Raw genomic sequence first — 14422 nt, 5'->3', positions numbered from 1 at the left:
AGAGGCAGCTATGTTTGAAGAGGTTCTTCGAAACAATTTCTGCATCATGGAAGTTTTGCATTCCCTCTGAAAAATATAAAAACTAAGCTATTTTCTACTTAAATATATTTGAAGTTTCTTCATATATTTCCTTGAACACTGCCAGGGATGGAGCATTTACCACTACTTTGAGCAACCTTTTCCAGTGCCTCACCACCCTCACAGTAAAGAACTCCTTTATATCTAATCTGAACTTCCCCTATTGAAGTTTAAACCCTTTACCCCTTGTCATATTGCTACAGTCCCTGACGAAGAGTTCCTTTCCAGTAAGTATCCTGTTGATATTGGAAGGCTATGAGATCTCCAAGCAGCCTTCCCCTTCTCTTCTCCAGGCTGAACAGCCCCAACTTTCTCAGTTTGTCTTCACATGGTAGGTACTCAGCCCCCTGATCATCCTCGTGGCCCTCCTCTGGACTTGCTCCAACAGCTCCATGTGGAGACCTCATAGCAGCCTTCCAGTATCTGAAGGGGACCTATATGTATGATGGAGAAGGACTCTTCATTAGGGACTGTAGTGATAGGACAAGGGGTAACAGGTTAAAACGTAAGCAGGGGAAGTTTGGATTGGATATAAGGAGGAAGTTCTTTACTGTAAGGGTAGTGAGGCACTAGAATGGGTTGCCAAGGGAAGTTCTGAATGCTCCATCCCTGGCAGTGTTCAAGGCCAGGTTGGACAGAGCCTTGGGTGGCATGGTTTAGTGTGAGGTGTCCCTGCCCATGGCAGGGGGGTTGGAATTTGATGATCTTAGAGTCCTTTCCAACCCTTACTATTCTATGATTCTATTTGTGTCCTTCTCATCCTGGGGACAACACAACTGTACACAAAACTCCAAGTGGGGTCTCACAAGAGCAGAGAGGCAGGATCACCTTCTTCAGCCTGCTGGTCACAGTCCTTCTGATGCAGCCCAGAATACTGTTTAAAATAATAAACTCCATTGAATTCTCTTTCTGCAGGGAAAAATGATATTTTTGGAGAGATGGTACATCTTTATGCAAAACCAGGAAAGTCAAATGCAGATGTGAGAGCTTTAACTTACTGTGACTTACATAAGATCCAGCGAGAAGATCTACTAGAAGTTTTGGACATGTACCCTGAATTTTCTGATCTCTTCCTCACCAATCTAGAGCTGACTTTTAATCTGAGAGATGAAACTGCAAAGGTACATACAATAAGTTTTTTTGGTTTTTCTTAACTTTGGACTGAATCTGTCCCACAGTAACAGAACTTGAAAACAACAATTGAAAAGAAAACAAGGTTAGCAAAATTAAAAGCTAAAAGCTAAGGCCAAATCCTATTTAAAAAAAAATACACTCACCTTATTGCTCCTACTGAGGTCAGTTAGGCTCAACAGAAGTCAATGAAATTATTCAGATTATATTAATCCAACAGGATTTTGTGCTATACTTAAATATCGGATATTTTGCGAAAGCCCTGGAAAATATGTTTTTTTCAGATGACTATAGCCTGGGTCACCACAAAGGGAACTTTTGACACTAAATATTATTATACAGCCTTAAAATAGAGATAAATCAGATTATCCAGATTCATTTTGTGTCTAACAATAGAAAATATTTAATTGCCTTTCAAACATAAATTGTTAATTCTGTTATCTTGGAGTGCACCCTGCCTCCTAGGAGACTAAAAGCATACAAGGGATTTTTCAAATTTCACTCAGTCTTCTGGTTTGCAGGGATTTCATGGTCCCTTTTTCCCACAGTGGTTGTCTTAAGTGTCCCCATTTGCACAGATCATATCTTCAGGGAAGTAGAAAAACTACCCGGTTTTCCTTCTTTCAGACTGCCAGGATCAGTCTGAATTGGGAAAGAGAGGAGAGGTTTGGCCAGCAGGGGAGAGGGAAAGAGCTGTTGCCCAGCTCGTGCTACTACTGAGGCTAAAACTTTCTCTAGAATGTTGCAGGTTACACCAGCACTGGCCATGAACATGTACTATACTGCCCACAGAATGACTAGTTTACATTTCATTATTTATGAGATACTACTGTTTTGTGTTTTCTGACTATACTTTTAAGGAAAAAAGGCTCAGCGAGAAGGAGCTAAAATAATTTGGCCTCAAAGGCTTCTGAAAAACAAGGAGGAAAGAATACTAAGGTTTGGGCTGTAGATGATAGGGAAATCTTTGCTAATCATATGTAGATCTTTAGTTTAAAAATCTAAAAAAATATAACTTCTGACAAGAAATGTCACTTTTTCTAATGCTGAGCCTTTTTTTTAATAAAATATCATTCTGAAAATAAAAGATAAATTCTATTTTTTTATTTTAAAAGTAATCTTTTTTTGTGTTTATTGAAAAGGCCATCATTATTAATTGCATGTGAAATATAATAAAATGAATTCCTAGTCTAGTGATAAATTTAAGTAAAAACTGAAAGTTCATATATTTGAAAAATTCCTTGAAGATAAATTCAGGTTAATGATTTTAGTCTGAGCAATTATTTCCTGCAATTACATTGTCATCAATGTTTTATCATTATTTTTTTCCTTAGATCTGAGATAATTGAAAGAAAACTCTATCCTCTGTGTTGTGGTGTAAAATACACAAAGAAAGGCCTCACTGCTCATGTTTCTTAGAAAATTTTCAGTTGTTATTTTTTACTGCTGTACCAGGCACTATGAAAAAATTGCCAGACTTCATAGAGATGAGGAAGGGAGGACAGGCTCACCCATGACTCTGAGCTTGCTAAGTCAACATTCCCTAGCAGTTCCACTTGCTTTCCACTATCTATTGCAATCCAGAAAATCATCCCCCAAAAGAAGTGATGACCACATTCTGGACTTCAAAACATCACTCAGATCCAGATTTATTATAAGAATGATAGATGCTTCTGCCTCAAATTCTGCTCTTGTGCTCCTATTTATGTAAAAGTGCCTTTTTCCTCCTGCAGTTTTCTACCAGTGGGCCATCACTGAAAAACCTTACCCACCAGGTTTACAATGAAGGAAATAGAGAAAGATGTAAACACTTCCCACTTCTTTCCCTCTGCCCTTCTCCCACATGTAAATCTGCATACTTAAGTGGTACGGGAAACCTCACTAGCACAGGGAAGTAGGCTGAAGCTAATGCCATGTGTATGTACACAAAGAGCATAACTGGTGTTATATTTGCTTATTTGTAAATTCCACGGTTTTAAATAAGTAGAAAAAGAGTTAAATGTATCTTGTAATTATCATGAGGAAACAAAATCATCTTCTATAAGAAGGATAGATAAAACCGACATGGTATTCTGCTACGAAAATAAGTACCTGAATTAACTGGACCTGATAAGAGAGGAAGAGAGGGTCTAGAAAGATGAAATAATGAGGGGTAAAGTATCTGGTGTTTGCAAGCCTTATTGTTGTAAAATGTAACCTTTATAATCATTACGGTATAGTTAAATATAAATCTAATTGCAATCAGTTGCCACATTACTTCTTGCAATAGTATACAGTCTTTGTTAGAGGTTATTTAATTTCTTTCTCTTTAATTTCTCTAAGATTACTTAAATCACATCTGTGCAAGTTCAGAAAATTGGTAACACATAAACTCATGTCTTTCCATGTAAACTTATTATCAGAACACTTTTGTTTCACCATCACGTGGTGACATTGATGGTTTTGCTCGAGTGGCATGAACTTTTTGACATTAGCATTGAGCAATGCCATTAACTGGGGATGAAGGGGTTGATGAATTCTGATTTGTGTAATATTACCTTTCTTAAAGCTTGAATACGATTAACAGTCAATCACCAGTTGAAAACCTATTCTATTTAGATGGGACTAATCTGTCATTGTGTTTCATATTTCATTAATCAAGTCTGACCTCATAATAAGATCACAAACTACTCATGATACGGACGGAGATAACTGCAAACTACGAAGACGGAAATTGTCCTTTCAAAGTGAAATAGAGGAAGGTAATTAACTTCATTTCTTACATTAGACAGCACTGCTTCATTATTCATTGATATTTTACTTGGTAATGCCAGGTACAGGGGGGTCCCATGTTGGCTGTTACTGTAGCAGCTCTTGAGAATTCAGCTGAGCAGCAAACACATTCTGTTCAAATACTAAGCTATCTTATTGGCTTGGAGATGTACCAACATATATGTATATTATGGCTTAATATACATTTTTTCTGAGACACCATGGTTAAAACTGTTTTGAGAAGCTAATCTACTGCATTATTGATTAGCAGCACTGATTGTATTCCCTTAGCAAAGGGCTTTGTTGAACTTGATGCTAGGTAGTGTTTCTCCCTAGAATTAAAATATTTTGTTTTCAGGACGCAGTAGGTTCACCATGGTCAGATTTTGATTCATGTGGTAATGTGTAAATGGTTGTCCTGGCAAGAGTTCAGGTAACATCTTCTGTGCTTACATGCATCTTAGAGGCTTTTGGGAGTAATCCTAATGAAAGAAAATTCAGTGAAATATTAAACTATGTCACCAGTATTCAATACTGTAAATACCAGGAACTGTAGAGAGTTGCTGTGGTCAGACAGCAGCAGTTATGAAGACAGCTAAACTGATACTCACACAATTTTCATGTTCATGGTAGGGAAAGCACAATTCCTTCAATAAGATTACAGTTTCACGGTCCAATGATTTGTCTGAAAATTGCTGTTTCTAGTATGTCTGTCTTTCACACTCCACAGTTAAACCCCAATTCTAAATGCAGCATAATACCATTTTATATAGTTTCAGAGTAGCTGATAATAAATGGGAACATTTTAAACATACATAGCAGGTATAATGCTCGATGAAGGAAAACTAATCCAGACTGTGGCTACTCAGAACAATGACATTGCCATTCAATCAAAGAAGTGTCTTTAGGGCAGAAAGCCAAGGCTGACAACAAATCTGTCAGGAAAACGTCCCCATGAAACGTTCAATCTGCTCTTCACAAAGAATCTGTTGACAGAGGCGCTTTGCCTGAATAGCCTTCATATTTCTTATCAGAAAACATATGCTGCCACCTAGTCAAGATAGAAGCGATCCTTCATGTTGTGTCTCCTGCAGAATTACAAATAGGCCTTCTCAGGTGTCAGTTGGTACCAAGACCCCTATGCTTTTATGGGTTTTGCCCAGTAGATCACACCGAACATCCTCTCAGAGATATTTATTTGAATTACTTTTGAAATAATGTAATTTCCCACAGTTTTATCTTTGAAAAAAAAAAAAAAAAAAAAACACAAAAAAAACAACTTGCATCACTGGGGAAGAAGAGACAAGACTAGCAACAAGCTCCTTAGTCCTGGTAATGACTGTATAGTATCTGGTAATGTCCGAGTTAGACAGAAGTGTGGTACATTGGAAGTCTGTCTGAGAAGATTAAAGCATAAAAGTCCTTTGCCGAGAATTGTGTAAATCACACTGGCTTACTGCCCCTCTCTGGTACCTTTTCAGATTCTCTATATGTTGCCATAGCCACAGCAGACACCTCGTAGTCATAGACCTTCAGTGTCACTTTTCTGTGGCTCCTCCAACATCCTGTATGAGGCTGCAGAGTATACTGCATATTACTAGTGGCCTGTAAAATAATATTCTATTGATTTCATCCCTTTAGATATAGAAGGGAGTGGCATCATATTTTGATCCACCATAACTGGTCTATAGTGATATATATTTAGGGATGATCCTCCAGAGTGCCTCAGAAGAACTGGAGTAGATATAATAGATTTCCTGAACACATATCTGGCAAATGCATTTCTGGTCACAGTATTCCTACAGTAAAAAAATGTGTTGTATAACGAATTTTAACAATCATATTTTGATTTCCATAGAATCGTAGAATGATAGAAAGGTCTGGGTTGGAAGGGACATTAAAGATCTTCTAGTTCCATCCCCTGTGCCATGGGCCAGAATGCCTTCCACTAGACCAGGTTGCTCAAAGCTCCATCCAACCTGTCCTTTAGCAATTCCAGGGATGGGGCATCCACAGCTTCCTTGGGCAGCCTGTTCCAGTGTCTCACCACCCTCTCAGTAAATAATTTCTTCCTTATATCTAATCTAAATCTACCCTTTTTCAGTTTAAAACTATTCCCCTTTTTTCTATTACTATCTTCTCTTATAAAACTTTAGAACTATACTTCAGACAGGATAGAGACACCCAGCATTCTGACTTTCTTCTGTTGATATTTTACACCTCACTAAATTCATCTTGATTTGCAATTTTTTTTTTGGAGGGGAGGGTTGTTGTCCATCAAATGGTCTTCTTGTGGGCATTCTTAACTTTCAGCTGTTGACCTACTAGTATATTATGCAGCTTGAAATTATATTGTTTCCGTCTTTACTGTGATTATTAGTGATTTTCTCCCTTTTAGAGTGCTAAAAACGGGATTGTGTTATCTCAGCCCTTAGTTCATGCTAGCCTGATTTGGACTTTGTTGCCATGGTAACTCTTTCTGCATAGGTTTTGTCAGGGGTTAAACAAAATCAACGCAGCTCTCTGTTATATATCTGCAGTTAGCACCATAAATTTTCCAATTCCATGCAAGACCTTCTCACTCCACCTACACATATTTCCACCATTTTTGCCTGTGTCAACAAAATCTGATAGCTAATACACTGGGCTCTGCCATAATGTGATTTTAAAGGGCATAAAGCTACTTGAGGGACCAGTTTGTTCTCTGGTTTCCAGAAAGGACTGCAATACCACAAGAGGTCCCCTGCAAAATTTAACAGATACTTCATACCAGCTTGTTCTTGCTCTCACACAAAAGAAATTCACTGCTGGTCTTTCAGCATAATGGATGATATTCCTTGCACAGGTGCAGGTTCAGCCTTAGCCAGTTGCCATAGATGCTTGGCAGTCAGTCAAGAAACTCTCTTATGGCTGCTTAAAATGAGCAGGATTTCTGCCTAGCAGTTCCAAACAAAGCTGTCATCTGGATTGGCAAGTTAGTCTCCTGCTGAAAACTAAGGGACAACAGGCTGCTCCATCTATATTGCTGTCTCTTTTAGCAGTGCACAATGCAATTCTTTCTTGCCCATTTCTCATTTTCCTCTAGTAGTTCTATGGGAGTTAGCGAATTTCAAGGGAAATATGTAGGGACAAGTAGTTTCTTTTGCTCTGCTGTGTCTGAGTGTGGATCTGTTATCGCATGCTGAACAGGGCATAACTATAATTGGTTAGATCAATATGAAATTCAAACATACAGGTGAGAGATGCAAAAGTTACAAAAGAGTGTAAGTAAGATCACTGAGAGCTTGAAAAAAATGAAGCTTTGAAAAGATTTTTCTAGGGTTCAAGCGTTATTACTCTTGCTAGCCATTTCTTTAACTTTTTGTTAATGTTGGCTCTAATTAATTAAAATACTGGTTAAATAAGCCAGTGGGGACTTACTAACTGGGAATGTAATGATGACCTCAATGAAATAAATCCTTATTCTGGGTTTTCAGTTGTGATCCGTAAACAAGAAGATCATTCCATGGCCTTTAGCTGAAAGGACTAAAAGACTAACCAGAGATATAGGTAGCTAGCAATACTTCAACTTTTGTCAGCTCACCAAGGGACCTCATTACGGGGAACTTTTGTTTTCATGGATGTGTTTTTAAAAGACCACAAAAGAAAGTTCTTGTGAAATCTTATTACACAATTATTTCATGTTGACACAGAATGTAACAATCAAGTGGGATATAAAATTCATTTTAGAGTTTCATTTTTAGCATATTGTTAGCTAAATAAACTTATGTAGTACTTAATTGTATTTGAAGAGTTGTGCTCTTCTACCAGACTTTTTACCTACTGATCTACTCTCAAAGTAGGCACAGAAGCCAGAGCTCTAATAAACTTCTAATTGAATCTTGATCACTATAGCTATATTAAGTGTGCAGCGCTTGTAGGTACTACCTAGGCTAAGAAGCTAAGCCATATTAGCATAGCTTTATTACAAAAGTTAGCCAGAGGCCATGGCTGGCAATGTAGAAATCTTTCGGGGACTGATTCTCCTGCCTGAAAGTATGAGGTGAAGCAGTACTGACAGAATGGGAAAACAACCCCCTCCTCCCATGTCCCTGCTCTCTCCCATTCTCATCCCCTTCCATGAGCTGATTTATTTAAATGGTTACTTTATGAATAGATGACTTACCCAAGCACTGTGTTATGTCCCCAGCAAGAAAGTAGAGTAAGAATCTGGACAAAAATTGAAGCTCTTACATAACTTTGTTAAACTGTTGGTATTATGCTGATGCATTTTCTTTGGACTTAATTAGAAAAGAGTTTCTATTATTCAGCTAGAGTGTCGGGCAGTTAAACAACCAGGAAGCAGCTAATATCTTGGCAGGCAGCATATGCTTGAAACAAGACCTCATGTCCCCGAAATCTTATCTTCAGCATTAAACCCCTAACAAAAAGTACATATATGGTCATTAGAGAGCCCATCACTGCAGTGTCCCATCTGCTCCTATTATTGTTATTGCTGTTATCACAGTGCCGAGGAGCCACCTCGGGGATCTTCCACAGAAGAGTCTTGTTTCCAGGAGTTGCTCCCAAAGAGGCTGTTTCCAGAGGCCAAATCTGATCGAAACTGTGTATGCAGTCACACATACCCATATCCATCCTTTGAAAAAAGAAAAGGTAATAATAGTACTACAGTGAAAGCTGAATTCCTTGTAAAAAAGAATTCTAAACTTGATAGAAGAATTGCTTTGGCCTTTGCCCTGAATCCTTCTGAGATGCATGTTTATAATTCTTTGTTTCTGATTTTTTAAGTACAGTATTATTTCCTGAAGTATAAAGCAAGAACTGTCCTTCCATTATTGCCTAACATTAAAGTCGATATCAAAGCCAGACAGAGAAAATTCAGAGATAAGGCTGTCACTCCATCCATATCTCATCTCATTGTACTAAAGAAGGCACAAAAGAATAAATGAAGGATTGCACACTTTAACTGTGAAATTCTTGGCTTTTAAAATATGTCTCAGTTATTCAAATGTAGCTCCTTTCTTAGTCCATTTTAAAAAAAGGAACATGGATCCTTATGGAAAAGTTAGCCAGTGTTTAGATCAGGATGATCAGGGGAGGTTTCTGCTTTTCCCTATTTCCAGAATCATCCAACCCTACATAGCTCAGACAGGAAACACAACAAAGGACACATTAATTTACCAAACTCTCACAGGCAGCGCTGAGACAAAATAGTCATTCTAACAGTTCTTTCCAGAACAGTTAATTTCCTCCACATCACTATCCAACCCACTGGAACCTTTCAGCAAAATTGCCAGGACTGTCTATAACAGAGAAATTTCACTACTTCGTTTCTTTAGGTCCCCCAGTGAAGACTTAGGGCATCACAAATTATGAATGAATTTGGAATTAAAGGAATCTTCTGTCACAAAAAACAATCACAGAAAAACAAGAACTTTAAACCTTTTTCACTACCAGGAGGATAAAATGTTTAACTTTCCTAAAATACCACCAGTAACCTACTTATCCTAGTAACAGGAATCAATTTCTGCATCAATTTCTAGACCAGCATCATTTTTTCTTGGTGTTAGTCAAATACCACGCACACATCTGGCAGTACATTTTGTAAGTAGGGGTTCCTAAAGATAGATGGGAAATTTGAAGGGAAGCATAATGAGTGAAAGTGAGGAAGAAGGAGGAAAACAAACATGCACTGAAGAATACAAGGTTTTCCACACCCCAGGTTCTAGGAGCCATTGTAACTCTTTGGCATTGTTTCAGATTTTAAGGTCTGACAGGTCTACAGACATCTGCTTTACCAAGGTGCTGAACAAGGACTTATAGATACACAAATCCCTGTACCTGGTGGAACTTTAAATAAATCCTTTCTACCAGCTTAAGAAATGTCTCAAAGAAATGATTGTGCACCTTTAAGAACTTGTCTCTGACACGTTCTGAAAATGGCCAAGCTTTAATATAACTGTATATGTTCCAAAAGATTATTTTTATGCCCAAAAATCTCTGATGGAAAGAATCTATTTTCGCTTGTTCTTTATTTCATCTAAGTTCTGCTAGATATTATGCTGTAGAAGGACATAACTATTTATGATGTTCACAGAAGGAAAAATAATAGCAATGTAGCCAGTCCTCATCTTACCATAAAAATCTGGCACTGTTGTTAAATTAAATTACTAATGAATATGTGATTTCTTCGGGATTCATTATATTGATTTTTTGATTCTAAAATTTATAATCCTGTGTTCCTCAAACGTGAAGAAATATCTTTATCACTGAGTAGGCACCGTGTGCTTTACTACTTCCTCTAATTATAACCAAAAAGCTGCAAATGTAACTTTCCACTTTTAAAAGTGAATTCTAGTGCAACTAACAATCAGAATAGTATGTGATTATTTAGATTAACAAAATCAAATAAAGTGTATATGAAAGTCAGCCTTCATATTAATTCTCACTGTACTAAAACATTATTACTGTGTTATACGTTATATGTAAATAGTTTTCTTCTTCAGAGACCCTTGCTATAAAAACTGCTCTGTAGATTTTAACAGTACAGTTTGTTTTCAGATCTTTATGACCCAGTACTTCTCCTGACCATAGCAATTTCTACCTTTTCAGATTGTTTGTTTGGAAATATTTAGATCTGAAGTTCTCAGACTATCCAATGGGCATTTTACAAAGCTTCCAAACTACTTTTTTTCATGCACACTAAATTTGTGATTTTTCCATAGAGTTTTCGAGCATGAAAACCCATCCAAAAAGTATTAAGAATTAGATATTCTGTGTACTTGAACAGTGCTATGATCATCAATGATGTTTCACCAATGAGCAAGAAAAGCCTCTAGAGATACTAATTGATGCTATCTTATCACTTTGAGTTGTTAGTTATAAGGATGTTATGACTTAAAAGTTTTTACTTTTTACTGTATTCTTTTGTTCTCATGGATGTCTTGGTAATGTGCACATGTTGGGACAAGCTATGCTTTCAGAAGACGTTCAAAAATGTTTATGAATGTAGCATTTCTTATTTTCCCTAACCACTGGTCATGAATTGAGCTGATCATGACAGCAATAGAAGACTGTCTGACAACAGACAAATTTCTCTTCAGCCGAAAAATGGTAGAGTGCTTTGTTCAAGTTGTTCATCTTCTGGAATGGACTTTCAGATGTCCCCTTTCCTGGCACATGTTCCTTGTCAGAACATGAGTTAAGGCTGGTTTTGACAAACATCCCGATGTCATGATATACAACATCAGGACTCTGAGGCTGAGCGTAGGCCAAGTTGATTTTGAGAGACAAGAACTCAAGCACAAAAATTCAAGATTTAAAAATGTCAGGTTTGTTTACGTGAATTCAGGGTAAGTTATAGTACTTTATGATGTTTGAGAAGGGTTAAATATCTTTATAGACAGGGCCAAAGTTAATTGTCAGACAAAGTTTCTGGTAGCAAAAATGGAGTAGCTCTCATCTCAAATGTTACATACAACTACAGAGTCCAAAATTTTTCTGTTGCTTGTCATGCATTTGTAAAGATTGGGCAGTTCATATCCTTCTCCCATGGGAAAATAGATCCACTAAAATCCTTCATACTGTTTCCCAGAAGACTTTGCAAATCAGTGTAGTTTTGTCTCTGAAGATTTTAAATTCACCAAAATTAAGCAATAAAGAGTTAATGGAATTTATGAATTAAAAATCCATTCTGAAGTCTGTCATTGGAAGGTCCTTCATGAACATAATTTTCAAGTAAAAATGTTAATTGCAGACTCAGTTAAGAGACCCAGTCTGAAAAACCCAATTCAAAGAAAGGATGGCAACAGGAACAAAAGGGTCAGACATGATGCCTGTGCATTTCATTGTTATAATATAATGCAAATTTACTTTTTTCTTTTATTCATCGATATATGAAAAACATGGCAAAAAGATCTATCCTCACCATAGCATCAGTTGTCTATTGAATGGTCAGCCACTGGGTTGCTTTTCATTTTCATGTTTACAAGCGGTCATCTTCCTTCTTTTTGATATTTTTCTGTTACCTAGTCTATCAGAAGGCACTCAGTTATATTTAGTGCCGTACTCCATACCATTCATATTCAACTAAGTATGAAGCAAAGAGCAAGGAAAAATAATTAGGAGCATTTTAATTAGCAGTTTAATAATCCTAAAGTCCCTGATTGGCATTCTATAGAGTAATTGAACCTGTATAAAACTTGAGTAGACTTCTCTGGAATCACCCCTTATTATATATTGGTCTCGCTCCACAGTACCAGTAACTTTTGATATTACATAAATACTGTGTGTTGATTATACTGGTTTTACACCACTAAGTGAAAAGCAGTGATTTCAAGAATAAGGATTACCATTTTCCCTGGCTGATTTTATCCTGCTCCCCATCTAAATTATGGAAAACATAGGTATGGTCTGAACATCAGTGTTCAAATTATGCATCAACTTCTTTTGATTTTTTGTTGTCTTTGAGATTTTGCATTTTTTCAACCCTGTTTGTGGTATTGTATTTAACATACTACCCAAAATGCTTGGTTACTGACTTTTCATTCCAAATATTTGCTGCCCCGTGGTGCACGGATGCGCACATAAGGCATTTTCCTGCTCTCTGACAAGGTAACTGGCATTTTAGAATTAAAGAACAGATTACAAATAGTCATGATGACCAGCAAATATTTTGTTCATATGTAGGAAAGGCATCTTGAGCACCACAGGAATATTTGTGAATATCACACAAGAAAGAACTAATAGCAGTTGAATCAAAATACTTGCTGGTAATCTGAATCTGAAGACCTGCAGAACTTTTGAGCAATCAACCGTCCCTCCTTCTAGGTCACAGTTTGCATTCCTCTTACCAAAGAATGTACTTGGTGTCGCATAAGATAATACAGTAGCTTTTTTCAAAGGAAAGAGAAGATGTCATATCTGCTGAACAGATTTATAGTTAGGCAGATCATGTTAATGATAAGGATTCTCTATGTTTCATGGTTTGGGCTATAAATTTTTTTCTGCAGGGGTGAGGAAGTCATTCACCTCATTTCCTGCACAAAACTGAATTTGTCTAGGCATATTATGGGACTTTTATTGGATGGCTGAAAAAGGGAGTAAAAATATGCCACCTTCTGAAACACTAGGCTATATAACTAGTCAGATTAATGATATCACAGTAATATTAGACAATGCTGCTCCAAATGTAATACATTACTGATACTTTCACCAATATTGTTTGCAGCAGACTAATAGGTTAAGAGAAAAAAGATCATGCAGACTGACACTGTCTGAATAATACAAAAACAATTCTACAGGCTGACCATGACACACAAAAGAAACTTGTTTGATCTCTGGTAACCATCCCACCAACCTGGATTTTATGCCACTATTTCTGTGAGTCTATGTCATAGCTATATTTCATTGCCTTCATGACAACCCCATTTCTTCCCTTCCTTTGCCAGTGCAAGTCTGAAAAGCAGAGCACAAACCTTCTGACAATTACTATGAAGATTTTGGAATTTGCAGACAGCAAATAACAGAGGACATTGCCTGTAAACTTGGCAGGCGCCCAAAATACATATCAGGCTAAAACAAGTCACATAAAAAATGTAAATTATGTTTGTACATGTTTGGTAAAGCAGGAAGTTACAAAATAATCATCTTCAGCAAAACATAGTTTCTAGCAATCAGAGTCAGAGACCAAAATTTATATCACTGGAAAAGGAAGGAGGAAACAGTAGGATGAGGGGGGTTTTTAATGATTACATTCATATTGGAAACAGAAGAGAAAGGAGAAGAGAAACATTTTGAAACCTGGAAGTCTGTGTAATCATAGTGAACTTATCCATGCATACACAGATAGAAAACTCTTCTGGAAAATTCATTCCAAACCAGTGACTGGCTATATAAGAAGAAGGAGAAACTTGAGAAATTCACACTCTGAATTAAGCACTAGGTGGATATTATTTGTAACATATACCCACTGAGCTACAGAGGCACTGCTAAGGTGTCGAGCTGAGGTACAGAACTTGCACCATCATCAGGTACTGAAGAGCCAAATAAAAAATGCAGTTTCTATTTTAATTCTTACTCTAGGTGCAGAGTATCACAGGATTATTCTCCAGACAGAGGAATCATTATCATTAAATAAGAGTCTTTTAAAAGGAAAACAACTTGACTCTCTGCATGTAGCCAGATGACTAACAGATAAAGCAACGGCAGTAAAGCCAAAGATGTATATTTTTAAATCAATCAGCTGATGAGCAAATCTTCCCTGATTTCAATAGGCAAAACCCTACGTTCAACAGATCTCTGCTTTCCTTCTATTGTCAGTGAGTTCTTTATACTTGGACAGCATTTGGAAAAGAATATGTTCCTTTGTTCTGTTATAGATGGAGATTAAATGCAGAGGTATCGATTTAATTATGTTGATTTTACAGCAGTGTTATTGTTAGCAGAATCTGGCTTCTGGTTT

General features: G+C 37.0%; 1 protein-coding gene across 1 annotated transcript in view; it reads left to right on the top strand.

Annotated features, from left to right (window-relative positions):
• The window catches only part of KCNH7 (potassium voltage-gated channel subfamily H member 7), a gene marked incomplete at its 5' end in the record, with an annotated part of 242614 nt that overhangs the window by 214704 nt on the left and 13488 nt on the right, over positions 1-14422 (top strand). The window contains 2 exons of the mRNA XM_080620270.1: positions 994-1199; positions 3851-3950. Of these exons, the coding sequence (XP_080476396.1) occupies positions 994-1199; positions 3851-3950 (306 nt within the window). The remainder of the gene's footprint in view (positions 1-993; positions 1200-3850; positions 3951-14422) is intronic.

Source organism: Psittacula echo (genome assembly GCF_963264785.1).
Source record: "Psittacula echo genome assembly, chromosome: 6".
NCBI lineage: Eukaryota > Metazoa > Chordata > Aves > Psittaciformes > Psittacidae > Psittacula > Psittacula echo.
The sequence above is the reverse complement of the archived record's forward strand: the minus strand, read 5'-3'. Positions and strand labels throughout refer to the sequence as shown.